Source organism: Misgurnus anguillicaudatus, unplaced genomic scaffold, assembly GCF_027580225.2.
Source record: "Misgurnus anguillicaudatus unplaced genomic scaffold, ASM2758022v2 HiC_scaffold_28, whole genome shotgun sequence".
Taxonomy (NCBI): domain Eukaryota; kingdom Metazoa; phylum Chordata; class Actinopteri; order Cypriniformes; family Cobitidae; genus Misgurnus; species Misgurnus anguillicaudatus.
In genome coordinates, this window is record NW_027395278.1 from 2,720,996 (window position 1) to 2,737,958 (window position 16,963).

General features: G+C 37.2%; 2 protein-coding genes across 5 annotated transcripts in view; both read left to right on the forward strand.

Annotated features, from left to right (window-relative positions):
• The window catches only part of LOC129417201 (metastasis-associated protein MTA1), a 69,814-nt gene extending 67,293 nt beyond the window's left edge, over positions 1-2,521 (forward strand). For both annotated transcript variants that reach the window (XM_055171707.2, XM_055171708.2), the window contains one exon: positions 1,654-2,521. The gene's annotated coding sequence lies outside the window, so the exon portion shown is untranslated. The remainder of the gene's footprint in view (positions 1-1,653) is intronic.
• Positions 2,522-3,200: 679 nt separating this feature from the next.
• Positions 3,201-16,433, forward strand: LOC129417202 (transmembrane protein 229b). Of its 3 annotated transcripts, none has more exons than XM_055171710.2 (3): positions 3,201-3,474; positions 9,493-9,593; positions 14,305-16,433. In XM_055171710.2, the coding sequence occupies exon 3, from the start codon at positions 14,341-14,343 to the stop codon at positions 14,881-14,883; it is 543 nt and encodes a 180-aa protein (XP_055027685.1). In that variant the 5' UTR covers positions 3,201-3,474; positions 9,493-9,593; positions 14,305-14,340; the 3' UTR covers positions 14,884-16,433. The 3 variants fall into 3 exon arrangements, with proteins under 3 accessions (XP_055027685.1, XP_055027686.1, XP_073721020.1); XM_055171711.2 differs by lacking the exon at positions 3,201-3,474 and adding an exon at positions 3,512-4,033; XM_073864919.1 differs by lacking the exon at positions 3,201-3,474 and adding an exon at positions 4,639-5,364.
• The last annotated feature ends 530 nt before the right edge of the window (positions 16,434-16,963 follow it).

Below are 16,963 nucleotides of genomic sequence, written 5' to 3' on the forward strand. Positions count from 1 at the left end.
TCATTGTCCTGTTGAAAGGTCCAACGTCTCCCAAGCCTCAGGTTTGTGACGGACTGCAACACATTGTCATCCAATATCTCCTGGTACTGAAGAGAATTCATGGTACCTTGCACACGCTGAAGTTTCCCTGTACCTGCAGAAGCAAAAAAGCCCCAAAGCATGATTGACCCCCCACCATGCTTCACAGTAGGCAAGGTGTTCTTTTCTTCATAGGCCTTGTTTTTCCTCCTCCAAACATAGCGTTGATCCATGGGCCCAAACAGTTCTAATTTTCCACAGAACACTATCCCAAAACTTCTGTGGTTTGTCCACATGACTTTTGGCATACTGCAGTCGACTCTTCTTATTCTTTGGAGACAGCAAGGGGGTGCGCCTGGGAGTTCTGGCATGGAGGCCTTCAGTACGCAGGGTGCGCCGTATTGTCTGAGCAGAAACTTCAGTACCCACATCTGACAAATCTTTTCTCAGTTCCTCAGCAGTCACACGGGGACTTTTTTCCACTCTACGCTTCAGATAGCGCACAGCAGTCGCAGTTAGCATCTTTTTTTCTGCCACGACCAGGAAGCGTTTCAACAGTGCCCTTTGCCTTGAATTTGCGAATGATGCTTCCTATGGTGTCTCTTGGTATGTTTAACATCTTTGCAATCTTCTTATAGCCATTGCCCTTCCTGTGAAGATTAATCACCTCTTCTCTTGTCTTCCTGGACCATTCTTTTGACTTCACCATGTTTGTAACCACACCAGTAAATGTTTAGAAGGAGTTGAGTATCACAGTCATTTTAAAGCTGCCTAATTGGTGCTTATTAGGCTTTATTGCTGTTCCCTGACATCCATAGGTGTTTTCAATACCTGATTGAAAACACTTCAATGAACCTCTGTTCTTCAGAGTGGTAGTTCTTTAAGGGGTTGAATAATTGTGTCAATGAAGAATTCACAAAAGAAACATTTACTACTGTATTACAAAACCAATTGATGTCATTTTAGTTGCATATGGTTCTTTAAGAAGTCATTGTAGGATTTCATTCTGAATACAATTACAAATGTACACTAAATTCCCTAAAACCCTTAACAGCATTGGGGGGTTGAATAATTTTGAACACAACTGTATGTCTATGGATGAAGCACAACGTCTTTGGAACACAAATAAAGATATTTTTTATGAAATCTAAATCATAGATCGATTGATAGATATATAAATAGATACCTAATTTAACTGCTCCATAGATGCGAGCTGTAAATGGGCCATCTATGTATGATATTTTCCTTTACTGCCTTTTCTGGGCCTTTAAAATTTGTGATTTGCGTTTCGATGATGAACGAATGTTTTATGGGTGTGGAACGACATGATGGTAATTAATGACAACATTTTAATAATTGGGTGAACTAATGCTTTAATCAGGCATGACACAAAACAGCATCAAGCTCCCAGTGTCTGTAATTTTCTGAACTTGTTTTATTGGTTTGAAAGAAGTTTGAAAACTACTTAACTGTATATTAAACTTAAGATTTTTTCATATTGCACTGAAGCTTAATAGACAGGAAACTTGTCCACATGATGGTGGATATTAATCTTTCTTGCTTATACAAATGCTTGACAGCAAAGTGTTGTACTACAAACTCTGAGCCAATATCTAACAGCATCTCCTCTTCTAGGTGACTCGAGAGATTTTTTTCCCAGCTCTCGCTAATGGATGGACCTAAGAAAGGATCTGCGGTCAGCATGCCCTGTCCAAGTGGCCCATTTTTTTTTTTTTAATAGCTGAAGCCATTGAAAAGACTGCAAAGCCCTGCCGGCTCCATGGGTAACAACAGCCTGTGGCCAATTGCAGGACTGACCTGATTGTACAGGACTGATTATTATTGTTATTATTTACTATTGGCTGTTACTTCTGTCATTGTAATTATAATTATTATAATTATTACAATTATTATTACTGTTCTTTTTTACCAATTGTAACCATTTTCTTTTAATTGATTTGTGGATAAAATTAAGAATCTTGAAGGTTTCTTGAAACAGCTTGCTCCCACACCAAAATGTAAAGGGTGGGACAAACTGGGTCATTTTTTGTCTTTGAATCGTTTTTTGTCTTGTCGGATCAGCCATGACACGAAGGATAATATGACTTGTATCTCTTCGTATGGATGTTTGTATTCTCCGGTTCTGTTAGCTTGCCCTGCCCCAGCGGTTTAAATTATTCGGAAAGACTACGGAACGTTCTTTTTCTACCTTTTTCACAAGTATTGCAATTACGCTTCTATATGTAATTTCTCTTTTGTGAATATGTAAATGAAAATGGGGGGAGGCGTTATTGTACAGTGGTGCATTTCGAAGCCTCCGGTGGTTATCAATGCTTGTTGTTATGGACTTGCCATGCACAACGTATTCTTTGAAATGTCTCTTTTTGTAAGGAAACATCCCTAGATTTCTCTGCCATATTCGGAGAGTCTAGAGATGATGGGAACTCTGAAAAGGTACTACCCCATTAATACAATGATGCACCTTCTTAAGGATGAGCCTGTACAGGAGTGTGGTGTTCAAGTTATTTCTCACATTTTGCACCAGCATTGTGCTGTCCGTGTTTCAACACTTTCACTAAAACAAACCGGTTTGTGCTGCAGTGGGCTTATCAAATATTGATATCTTTAGGGTAAAAGCACACGTCTTCCACTTAACCTTATATCCACTCTCTTATACACCATTATTTTGTTTTATACATGTAGAGCACGCTTATTGGCTTAAGGATTATCACAAAGAATGATGTGTAGTTTTTAACTGTTTAAACCAAAAATAACGTTTGTATTGTGATGTGTGTGCTGTCAACACATGTTGGCATCACCATATATCTAAAAAAAAAATCTAAAATACTGTTACTATTTATCCAAGTGTCAATCCACAAGGTCAACTACATCTAGACTCATTTCTAGACTTACAAATAATATTGCTAATATTGAGACATTTTATTAGTATTTAATACAGTTATAGTGTGTTGTTTTACCATAAAAGCAGATGCGATTTAAATGCAAAAAACATGCTAATGATGAGCTCAACTACTGAGTATTCATGTAAACACAGCAGTGAAACGGTTAACAGTGCTTCAGCTGAGTCTGCGACTATCTTAAATGCTCAATGAGCTGCCTTCGTAGGCAGCATTTGCGGGCATCAATTGCTCGTGCAACACCTTTGGGCATCATAGCAGCCGCCGTCAGCTGAGCATGCGCGTGTGAACTACGCTGACTCGATTGCCGTTTAGTTAGGGAGCGCACAAGTTTTTGAGACGCAGCCAGTGTCTGAGCATGTGCTATTACTACTGCAGTGGAGTAAAATATGTCACTTATCACCGGACAGCATCGAGAGGAGACGGAGACGAGCACAAATGCGCACGAGCAACCGGTGCAGCGGTTACGCGTTTATTTTGTTTTAAAACAAAATGAGGTCCGGAACATTTAGATCTACAGCGGCGGATGAATAACACGGTAAGTCTCATCGGCTGTTAGGATGTTTCATCAAACCCACTCGGGTTTCCTCTACGAGTTATCCCGAAACGTACTCGGGCCAGAGTCATTATGAACCGGTCTCGTTCGTTTTCTGTTAAAACTGGATGTATGCGCGGTTGTAAATGTTTTCTCATACATCAGCGTGCTGTTTCGGACGGTAACCGATGAAGGAGGAAGTGAACGTTGGCATCTTCATCACGTATTTTTACCTTTAACTAATACATTTGCGGAAATGTATTTTAAACTTTAACTTTTAGTATTCGTGGTGTTGCATCTCCCACCACCGTTTCTTTGTTTGACGTAAACCCGATTTAGCTAAAACTTCACGTAATGTTAAGTGTTTTCTAGAATTATGTACATATAATAAAATAGCCAGACCGGTACCGTGTGATATTGTATCACACTGTGTGACAGCTATTGCTTTAGTTAATAAGTTGTCGCAGCTCTATGAGCTGTGTCTGCGCAGCTCTGCAGTAAGTAGTCGGTTGTCATGGAGGCCCGCTCTGCGCATCCGACCGGTGTTGCTGTCACGACTGCGGTATGTTCAGTCTCACGCGAAAAACCATCAAATTTGCAAACCCCAAACAAGTTATATTTGCATTTCATTTTAATATGTTAATCAGCTCGGTATTTTTGCATCTGACACTTGCGACACCGATTTTTTCTTTCTTTCATAAAATAGCCCCAACGAGTTCAAATACAGATATGGGACAATGGCTACAAGCAGACTTTTTACCTCACAACAAACAAGGTGAAGTAGAAAAAATACGATTGCGTCTCCTTTAAGAGGTCGTTCCGGGATAGTTTGGACGGGTCAATATTTACTACGCTGGCTTCGTCCTCGTATTTCATACTGCTAAGCTTCAGCCTCACATCTATCAGCACAGTGAGATCAAAGACACTTAAAGCTCAGTTGATTAAAACTGGGGATTTAGTGTGGCAGATCAGCACCATTGCATTACACATACTTTACGCATCTCAAATTCTTCTCAAAATAGTATTTTAAAACATGCAATTATAATTAACTTGGTTTTATTATGGAGAGTAGAGAATTGTTTATGATAAAATCAATAAGTCTTGTCATGTCATTGTGGCTTGGTGCAGTCATGTGACTAAACCTCTTGATTAAGACTCAAAGCTGTTAATCTTTTGGCAGTAACCCATTTGCTAGGCAGCCTGAACGCTTCAGGACATACAGTACTTGTGGTTCTTTTAATAAGAAATTGGGACGATCTGGTCTTGGACTGCTCTGTAATCACTTGGTAAAATAGTGTGTATGTGGGACTTTACATCAAGACAAATACCAAAATATGCAATACATTTTTCAAACCATGGTTGGTATATTACAATGTCAAAGTATGTGACGGAAGAAGTGTCAATCACTCTGTTGCATAGAACTATATCATGGGAGTAATATATCAGTAATTTCAGCAGTAACAACATAAACAAGCGGCTTTCGTGGTCAACACGTAAGTTCCGGTAAACTCTGCTAAGAATAAATATCAACAACGTACTTTAAGCATAGTTTGTTTATTTATATAACAAGCAAAATAAACAACACATAGATTACCTAGGAAACCAAAACATTTGTTATTTTCGACGAGGTATAGAGGGTATGCACATGACGTCACTGTCGGCGAAGGACTGCGGTTACGCCCACTGAGTGGCAAACGACTGAGCGGCAGCATTTGAGTACAGCGTGATATAAGCGGAAACACGGTGAAAACGTGTCGAAATGGGAAAAAGCTGTTGTGCAATAGACTGTAATAACAGATTAACAAGAATTCGGAGCTATCGTTTTACAGACTGCCAAAAAACACAGAAAGGAGAAGTAAATTGATCGTTCATGCCAACGTCCACAGACCACAGGTGGGTTGACAAGTTGCTAGGGTCACTATCAAGCAGAGGTTTTACTTTCTACTTAAACATATTTTTTAAAGTATTTGTATTTTATCTGTGTGTTGTTTTTGGAAAACATACATTCCAAAGCATATTATCATAATTTTTACTCTATCAGATTTCATAAATAATACGTTTTTGCTTTACATTTAATATTTAAGAACATTAACATACTTTTACTCAAGTAAAAGCACACAATTTAAATTTAATTAGGTGTTAAAAATTTTTTAATATGCAATATTAAAGAATACACAGTATGATTATATGCTTTAGAATGTAGTTAAATAATGTTTTTCCCAATACAAACAACCTAATAAAGCACAGATGCTTGGAAAATTTAACTAATGTAACTAAGTATTGTCCACCTCTGCTATCAAGTCCAACTAAATTCAATTTAAGCTGATAATAGTCAGTTTTACCTGCGTTTTCGCAGCACCCGCTATGAAAACCAGCCATTTTGTTGAAGTTTGCCACTCAACAAGGCGAGTTCCGGCGTAGTCACGTGTAAAAGTGACTTCAATGCATACCCTCTATAAAATATGTAGGTAATATATATGAAAATATCATTGATTTCACTTGAAATTTCAGACAATATTAATGATATCAAGGATATAGTTGAATATAATGTTCTTACGGTATGTAGGATTAATTTATGTAGAAACAGTAAATCACAAAAAAGTACCTTTCACAGGTAGGTTCACATACTCAAACAGACACAGGGTCGAATTTTGGTACTTTTTTTCTCCTAAACATATTTTCTGATATCCAGAGTTCCAGATATTCAAAACCTCTATTCAATACTATCATATTTTTTTCCCAAGCATAATTCTACATTTAATGCATTCAGATTTCCATTTAAATTGTTAAAAAGTAGTTTACTTATTTTCCATTGCCTTCTTCTTACCACCTACATCTTTATATTACAGTTGTATGTACTTTATTACTTTTGTGCCTGCGAAACCCAGTTTCACCTCCATCTGAAATACGATAATCACCTAACAGCCCTTCTGAGTCTCATGAGGATTGGGAAGAGTGAGGGCTGGAGCCACGATGTTGTTTAGGAGTAACTGAGAGGGTGCGCTATTGATCCATTGCCATTTAGATTTGTGCAGAGTGAACTTATGGCAGATGACCAGAGCTCCTTTCAGTCACCTTTAGAAATAGCGTAGACTAGAATGCATTAGAGCCAGTCATTCCAGTGCCACAGAGATGAGAGTTATAATATATCGTCCCTGTTGTTGACATACCTGCCAGGTGTACAGTTGCTGTTGACAAAAGAAGGACAGTGAAAAAAACCTGGATAGTTTAGCTTTTTATGTGTGATGCTCTGTTTCATTGTGTGCTTATAAAAGGGCATTTACTATTCATGCAAATTTTTAATCGCCATGGTTTCTAAGAGATTAAAGGATGAACCACGTGAAGAAATGTCCAGGTCATATTTCATCCCAATGTTAAGGTTTTGCATAAAGAAAATTCTATATATTTTATTGATTATATTATATTAAATTATATAGCTATTTTAGAGCTATTCGTTTTTTTTTTGTTACCCTATTGTGACATTTAGGCATCCTCAGTTCCTCTTACTGTATGAAGCTATTTTAATACGATTTTTGGGTAAAACTGTCAAAATCACCTTGTAAAAAAATAGGGGTCCTATAGACCCCTTCAAGGTTTGTAAATACTGAATGACTATATCGGTGCACGCGCAGCATGGGGTCAAACTGTTCATACCATCCAGGCTTTCTAGTTTAATCTAACAGGGCTGAAAAATGAGGACTTACCTGAAATGAAGTGCTACAAACACAAGCCTCTTTGATCTTTGCATTGTCCCAAACTTAACGGCAGACCTGGTGCGATTTTCAAAGCCCACGACGCAAGTAGGCATTTTTGACGATACCGAATAATACGCAACTCAATCTGCTGTAATAACTTTTCTGGCCCCGACATGCGCAGTGGGAACCGCCTGTGACGTGAACTGTAAAGGGGTCTATAGGAAGAGCTCATATGCAAAACCCTCTTAGAGCATCCAATGTATTTAAAAAAAAATAATGACAATGAAAAGGTTATTAGTCAGTAATTGAAATGCCTTATTTTCACAAATGTCAGTTTTGTCTTTTCTATGGTATTTAAAGGCGGAGTCCACGATGTTTGAAAGCCAATGTTGATATTTGAAATCACCTAAACAAACACGCCCCTACCCCAATAGAATCTGGACCTTATGTTGATAGACCCGCCCCACACATACGCAACCCGGCAAGGATGTCGGTTAGTAGACACGCTCCTTACTGCTGATTGGCTATAAGTGTTTTGGTAGTCGTCCCGTCTCCTTTCCCAAAGCGTTTTTCAAACATCGTGGACTCCGCCTTTAACAAATTTGACTCTTTTTTCGCTGCAAAACCCTTTACTTGTAAGGCTTTTTTTGCACTTCTAAAAAATCCACTTCTTTGGACAAGACATAAACCGTTTCAAAATCACAATAGATTCAACTAGAACGATTGCAAATGATGAAAGTCAGAATTCAAAATGTAAAAATGAAGAAACTGAACAACAGATTTAGGGGCGCTGTGATACATCCGCGTTGTATTCGGCTTTGATGCTGCGTAGCTGGGCTTATGTGTCTGTCTAGTACAGTGATATCCAGGCTGACATTAGTGACTGGTCTGACCAGGTTCCTGAGAAGGTCAATAGAGGTTTGACAGGGCCGATCAATAGCAATGCTGACTGCAAGGCCAGCGAATGAGGGGGATGGGATACAAGCATAACATGTAATCACCATAGCGCGGAGCTCTGCATCTTCTTAATCCCTTTAGATTGTATGGATGACTGGGCACTTCTGCCTTTTATTGTGGGATGCCTTATCTCAATGCACAGATTAATATTTCATAATGGCATTTCCATTAGAGTGGAGAATATCATCCTTTTAGCACAGTGCGTCATACTCTCACGGAGTTTTAAAGTTTTAAATTAGAGTTTTAAATTTTAGAAGAATATATATATATATATATATATATATATATATATATATATATATATATATATATATATATATATTATTAAATAGAAACTATATCATCTAAAATGTATATATATATATATATATATATATATATATATATATATATATATATATATATATATATATATATATATATATATATATATATATATATATTAGTCATTAAAGTGAAAGTGAGTATATATAATTATATATATATAGGGGCGGTTTCCCAGACAGGGATTATATTAAGCCAGGACTAGCCTTAGTTAAATTAGGATATTTAAGTCATTTTTTTAAAACAAATGTATAAATAAACATGGTTTGCATCTTGAGACACAACACTTGCACTGATATATTTTAAGAGGTAGTCTGGGACTAGTCTTAAAGTGATAGTTCCCCAAAATGAAAATTCTGTAATCATTTACTTATTTACTCACCCTCATGTTGTTACAAACCTGTATAAATTTCTTTGTTCTCATGAACACAATAGAAAGATAATTTGAGAAATGTTTTTAATCAAACCATTCGTGGACCCCATTCACTTCCATAGTAGGAAAAAATAATACTACGGAAGTAAATGGGGTCCACAGCGGTTCTGAAAAAAAAGCCACATAATGTGCCAACAAGGATGCAAAAACATGGTTTTTCACTTTTAAAATCTATATGCATCATTTATATTATGCTGTATTATATTAAAATTATTTACAGGATGTTTTTTGTTTACTGTTAAAAAATCTGTAGAAATTACAGTATTACTGGCAGCTGTTTGCCAGTAACTTACTGTAGATTTTACATTTATGTTATTTACTAGCAACAGTTTGTTCAAATTTAAATGAACATGAAACATTTTTAGTCTTTATCTTCTACAGTAATTTACTGGCAACCAGCTGCATAATTACAGCAATTTTTTTACAGTGTACGCATTATGCAATTATGAAAGAACTGATTACATGTGTATATTAGTTTTATAATGTTTCAAAATGTCTTGCATGCATACTTTTATACTAATTAATACGTAAACTATTTAATGTTTTACATATATTTTCATCTATTAGATTATGACAACAATAGAACAAATTGTGTATGAAATGTCATTTCAGCACATGATATCACCTCAACCCAGCAGGAAACCTTGGAAGTCCGGCACTCCCTGGACCATAACGGACGGAGCAGAGTGTGTGTTGACACTGCCAGACAGCAGGTTGGGTGAAATCAGTCAAATGTAATATTTTGTTAATTAGTTTTCTAAGAGGAGTTTTCCTCGGTTCCTCCATCTCCCTACACACCCTCTTTACAACATCACCTCACCAGTTTAATGGCAGTAAATGCAGTTAGTTCAGCAGATCTATTTTAAGTGTGATGGGATACTGTTGTGCTGTGGATCCCAGAAGAATACTTGGGTGATTCTTGCAAAAGCTGTTAAGAAAATGTCTGGGTGTTATTTCACTCTATAATCAACAGAAGGAAATTATATAAAGCCTAATTTCTTTTAGGATTTATTTTAAATTATTGTGGCATTTTCAGGACAATCTAGCAACCCTTCAAATGTTCTTAAAGTCACCCTGTAGTCAAGAATTTTATCAGTTAAAACTCATTTATGAGCATCATAATAGCATATACAAAAGTTTTACCTGCCACAGTAATTTCTTCATGTTTTAAAACAGCTTTAAAACTAACTCTACTCCCTTGCCTCATTTATATGCGAATTAGTCCCCGCCTCTATTCAATAGCACAGTTTGGACCATATACAGTGAGGAAAATAAGAATTTGAACACCCTGCTATTTTGCAAGTTCTCCCACGATTGCCATCGTAGGTGCATGTCCACTGTGAGAGACATAATCTAAAAAAAAAACCAGAAATCACAATGTATGATTTTTTAAAACTATTTATTTGTATGATACAGCTGCAAATAAGTATTTGAACACCAGAGAAAGTCAATGTTAATATTTGGTACAGTAGCCTTTGTTTGCAATTACAGAAATCAAATGTTTCCTGTAGTTTTTCACCAGGATAGCACACACTGCAAGAGGGATTTTGGCCCACTCCTCCACACAGATCTTCTCTAGATCAGTCAGGTTTCTGGCCTGTCGCTGAGAAACACGGAGTTTGAGCTCCCTCCAAAGATTCTCTATTGGGTCTAGGTCTGGAGGCTGGCTAGGCCACGCCAGAACCTTGATATTTGTCTTACAGAGCCACTCCTTGGTTATCCTGGCTGTGTGCTTCGATCATTGTCATGTTGGAAGACCCTCGAAGCCTCGACCCATCTTCAATGCTCTAACTGAGGGAAGGAGGTTGTTCCTTAAAATCTCGCAATACATGACCCCTGTCATCCTCTCCTTAATACAGTGCAATCGCCCTGTCCCATGTGCAGAAAAACACCCCCAAAGCATGATGCTATCACCCCCATGCTTCACAGTAGGGATGGTGTTTTTGGGATGGCACTCATCATTCTTCTTCCTCCAGACACGTTTAGTGGAATTATGACCAAAAAGTTCTATTTTGGTCTCATCTGACCACATGACTTTCTCCCATGACTCCTCTGGATCATCTAAATGGTCATTGGCAAATTTAAGATGGGCCTGGACATGTGTTGGTTTAAGCAGGGGAACCTTCCGTGCCATGCATGATTTCAAACTATGACCTCTTATTGTATTACCAACAGTAACCTTGGAAACCTCTTTTCAGGTCATTGACCAGCTCCTCCCGTGTAGTTCTGGGCTGATTTCTCACCTTTCTTAGGATCATTTAGACCCCACAAGGTGAGATCTTGCATGGAGCCCCAGTCTGAGGGAGATTGACAGTCATGTTTACCTTCTTCCATTTTCTAATGATTGCTCCAACAGTCGACCTTTTTTCACAAAGCTGCTTGGCAATTTCCCTGTAGCCCTTTCCAGCCTTGTGGAGATGTACAATTTTGTCTCTAGTGTCTTTGGACAGCTCTTTGGTCTTGGCCATGTCAGTAGTTGGATTCTTACTGATTTTATGGGGTGGACAGGTGTCTTTATGCAGCTAACAACCTAAGACTAACAGGTCTTTAAGGGTCAGAATTCTAGCTGATAGACAGGTGTTCAAATACTTATTTGCAGCTGTATCATACAAATAAATAGTTAAAAATCATACATTGTCTTTTCTGAGGTTTTTTTTAGATTATGTCTCTAACAGTGTACATGCACCTACGATGACAATTTCAGACCCCTCCATGATTTCTAAGTGGGGGAACTTGCAAAATAGTAGGGTGTTCAAATACTTCTTTTCCTCACTGTATATGAATATGCAAATTAGTCCCCACCTCCACTCTTTTGCACCTCCTCAGACCATAGATAAATGTGTAAATAGATGCTAAAGACAGTTCAGACACATAACTGCTAAGATCGGTTTCACACAATGCATACGTGAACTGTGCGTTTGCAGTATTTTAGCGCTGATGTTTACAAGTTACAGCCCTCACCCTGCATGTGTGAGCAGGACAGAAACACGCCTTCAACTTTGTCTATATAATTGGTTACATGTTTGTTACGTTTGACACAAGGCAATGTTAAACCGTGGGAATGAGAAAAATTTAGCAATGTTGTTGAATGAATTTGCACATGGCTTTTCCTAAAATATATTAAAAACACCAAATAGACATATAAACAACAATAAAAACCTGATTTTCCCCACAGTGGGACTTTATTTATAGCTACCACTGTAATTCTTATAGTCTTGAATCACAACCTTATCATTTTAAAACAGTATTGTTTTATTGTGATGCAGTAAAAAGTTACTGCATTGAAGTACTGAGAATTAAGTGAAATAGTAATAGTGATAGTGAAAATAATCTGAATAGTTAAACATCAGGATTGTGGTTATAAGAATTAGGTAAACTGCATTTTAATGGTACTACATTTTTTAAGCACATTTTTTATGAATTTCTCATGATTTTGGCTTAAAATATGACCCAGACTTTTCCTGACAGCCAGGCATTATATGATTAACCCACTACAGTTCCCATGATGCCTTCAGAGCAAATCACTTAACCTCCACAAGCTCCCAGCTGACTGTCCCTACAATTAGTCTCCTGTAAGCCGCTTTAGTTAAGAACAACATCTGCTAAATGGAAAGTCAACAAAGTGTAATTGATAGCCCATAATGGAAACATACTCAACACTAATTCAATTTAACCTCTCTAGAAACGGATGAGTATCAAAATCATAATTGCTGTAGAATTGACCTTCTCTAAAGTCACCCTGATAATTATACATAAATAAACTGCTTTAAGAATGTTAAGCCCTCTGACACAATACTTTGTTTTAAGTGGAGTACAATTGTGTGCGTGTGTGTTCTGGTATATGTGGTTTACTTGGACACAAATGCGTATAATGATGTGTAAACATGGCACACCAAATGGCTTAAAACATAACTTTTATAATTAAAAAATGCCAAAAGTTTTCTGTGAGGGTTAGGTGTTGGTGTTGGGTCAGGGGATATAATATACTGTTTGTATACTATCATTTGTATAGAATATAATGACGTCTTTGGGGTGTCCCCATAAATCACATTGATTTACAGCAAATAATTGTCCAATACCGTATTTTTCGGTCTATAAGCCGCATTTTTTTTTCATAACTTGGCTGGTGCTGTGTCTTACCGTCAGGTGCGTCTTGTAAGTCAGTATGAATTAATTTTGACATTTATGAGGCAAGAGACAACATTACCGTCTACAGCTGCGAGAGTCCGCCATATGCGGCTTCTGCATTTATGTAATTCAATGGATTCTGTAATGTGTAATGATGAGTGTGCGAACTTCATGCTAGTTGGCTTGTTCGGTTAATTTAGCCTATTCAACCTTCCAGGTAAGTTCTGTATGCTATGGTTTATCGTTTAAATAACTGATAATATTACTTTTAACGTACAGACATCTATTCAGCCTGCTGTTCTGTCTGCTATTGTTTAGTTGAATAACTTGACTTTCCAGATTAAATGTCTGTTCTTCTGCTTGGATTTTGTGAAATAATTTTCTAAATAAACGCGACGTATAGTCCGCTGTGATTTATATAGGTTATTTCGTCTTAATGACGCATTTTTTTAATGATTCGGCTTATACACCGTTGCGGCTTATATTCCGGAAAGTACAGTATGTTTACTGTATACAGTCCTTCCAGAAAAACTTGGAATTTTTTGTGATTGTAGCAGGGAAAAATCCTTGATCTTGCGTCACGTTTTCTTAAAAAATGCGATGGAGTATGCAGGATATTTATGCAATGAAATTGTGTGAACTTTTAAAAATTGCGGGAACTTACAAAACCGGCGGGAACTTGCAAAAACTGTTTGCAGCTTTTCAATGATGTTCATGTCACATAATCACGTCACTTCATAACGTTCCCATGGCAACAGGGGACATGGCTGCGCTTGTGTACGATAAATGCAAAATTGTTCAACTTTCTGCTAAGATAAATGTGATTTTTGCTACAAAAATGCGGGGATTAGGAAATCATGCAAGCCCGGCATATTTTGTGGATGAAAATCTGCAATTTATGTTGCAAAAGTGTGGAATATTTTTGTAAAATGCATCCCCCGCATAAATATGCGGACTTTGGCTGATAATGCATTGAATCATGCGATCGCATAATCACATTTTTCTGGAGGAATGTATATAATGTACTTAAGATCAGTTATTTACTCTTAGTTTATGAAATTCACGTGACCCTTGTTTATGTATCTCTTTGAGGTAAGATACTTATACAGTAGCTATAAAGAGATGCACTGATTTATCGCCAATAATCGGTCAATAAAAGCAATTTTCAGCCGATAGGGCAATATATCCTGTCAATCAAAATGAACTGGAAGTAATATCAGCCACAATGTTAAACGTTTACACAAAAAATAATAGAATATGTAGATTTGTAACCCACTTTGTCTTTACTTCCTAAAGCTTAACAACATCACACTTCAAACTAAAAGAAGGAAGATGGCAACCATGGTGACCCCCGAGCCACTTACAGCCCTCTCCCGATGGTACCTGTATGCCATCCATGGCTACTTCTGTGAAGTCATGTTCACGGCTGCCTGGGAGTTCGTGGTCAACTGCAACTGGAAGTTCCCAGGCGTAACAAGCGTATGGGCGCTCTTCATCTACGGCACGTGCATCTTGATTGTAGAGCGCATGTACCTTTGCCTGCGGGATCGCTGCAACGTGCTGCTCCGCTGCATTATTTACACATTATGGACTTACCTGTGGGAGTTCGGCACAGGGTTCCTGCTACGGCAGTTTAATGCTTGTCCCTGGGACTACTCTGAGTTTAAATATAATTTCATGGGCCTGATAACAGCAGAGTACGCTGTGCCCTGGTTCTGCGCTTCCCTTATCGTCGAGCGCCTAGTGATACGCAACACGCTGCGGTTGCGCTTTGACGAGGTCGTCGAACACGGCCAGGACGAAGAGCAGTCGGATAGAAGTGGAGGAGGACGAAGAGGAGCCACCAGCTCCAATGGGTACGTAAAGGTGGACTGATGTCAGCCCCTTTCCACGTCAGAAAGAAGAGTTGACTTTGACCTGTTCTCATCACCTACAACTTTATCCACACTTATCTCTCTGACTCTTGCTTTGGGGGAAAGAGTCCCTTGGACATGGTATAGGCATTTTTCCATGTAGAGACAATTGAACAAGGAAAATAACAGGACTGCGGGGAACCATCAGGTTTGATTCAGCTTTTGTCCAGCTGTGTTTTATTGCTCTGTAAAGATATAGTTCACCCAAAAATGAAAATTCTGTCATTATTCGAGTTGTTCCAGACCTGTATAAATGTCTATGTTCTGCTGAACACAAATGAAAATGTTTTAAAGAATGTTCTGGGGCACCATTGACTTCCATGGTATTATCCCCTCTCCATAGAAGTGAATAGTGCCCCAAATGTATTTTGTTATTAACATTTTTCAAAATATCTTCATTCATATTCAAAGAAATTTAAACAAGTCTTAAGCAACTTGAGGGCGAGTAAATGATGACCGAATTTTATTTCTATTATATAACTGGCAGCTGCAACCGATGAAAACAACGAGAAATAACCCTTTACCTATCCCTGTGCCACAATGTTCCTACCAAACCAGTTCATCCACTCCGGAAACCGAGAGGAGACAAAAATAAAATTACTTGTGTTCCTTTTAGGACATGTCATCTCAATAACACGCAACACGGGAACAATGACATCATTTGTAGAGAGTTTAAAAACAAATATATCAAGTGCTTTTGACAGATGTATACATGATGCATACAGTATGTGGTAGCAAAAGCAAATAATTGTTAGGATATAAGCTTACCTTTGAATGTTAGTTTGTGGTATTTATTATTATCTATATGTAGAAATGTTATGATAATATATCAAATGTTGTATTGTACATATATACTGTATACCCTGAAGCAATGCCTTGTACTTGAATTTGGTGTTTTTATATGCATCAAAAAATTGAACATGCATGAAAGTTGCCTTCTGAGCATTTTCATACTGACATTGATCTTAGATGTTCTGTAAAATTCCTTTTATTTAATTTTCACAATAGTAATTAGCACATACATGTACTATAGGAGTACTCTATTGTTTTAACATGCGTACAGTATGTAGAGTGCTGGTGCTCAGTGCTGTACATAAAATCATTACCGTATCCTCTGTGATTACACTGGAATAGATGTGTAAATGAAGCGAACCGGTGCTAGATTCTCAGTAAGTCATTTTAAGAGTTAATGCTAATAATAAAGGCATATATGTAGGTTTATTGACCTCAGGATCGTCTATGTTAATTGTTTTACCTTCATGACAGTCTCTCATACTGTACGTCATGCAGTTATAGATTAAGAATTAGATAAACATTGTGTGTGGCCCATTGTCAAAATGGCCTTGGTATTACCTGTGTTTTACCTGCATTGTAACACATGATTTACACATTGTTTGCAGAAAGCTTCGTTGCTCTGTATTAGTCATGTCACCGACCAAACAAACATTGCATTTAAACCATAAAAATCACAGATGTCTTGTCCTTTTCTGAATAAAGGAATGAATGATTTTATTTGTCAAGCCATTTTGTTTACTTCAAGATGCAACAAGGACTAAAATGCCCCAGTATCATATCAGATGTGTTTTGTCTATGTATTATCCTTCAACAAAAGCTATGAAAATAACTGCATGTTCCCTTTAAGCTGTGCATCTCTTATTCTTCAGTTCATTGTAAGGTCACTGTGTTCTGCACATATCAAGTGATGATTGACAGATCTATTCTGTTCCCTTGAAACTTTGTGTTGAGTACTTGCTAGCACCATTTCTACATTAGAGTATTATTACAATGTAATAAGATAGATCAGTCATAGGGATGCATAACGATTCATCGCAATGAATCTATAGCAGAATAAAAGTTTGTGTCGTATATGTGTGTAAACTGTGTATAATAATTATGTATATATAAATACACACACATGCGTATATGTATTTAACAAACATTTACATGTATATAAATAATTATTCAGATTTTAATATATTTTATATTATATATAAATAAATAAATATATATATATATATATATATATATATATATATATATAT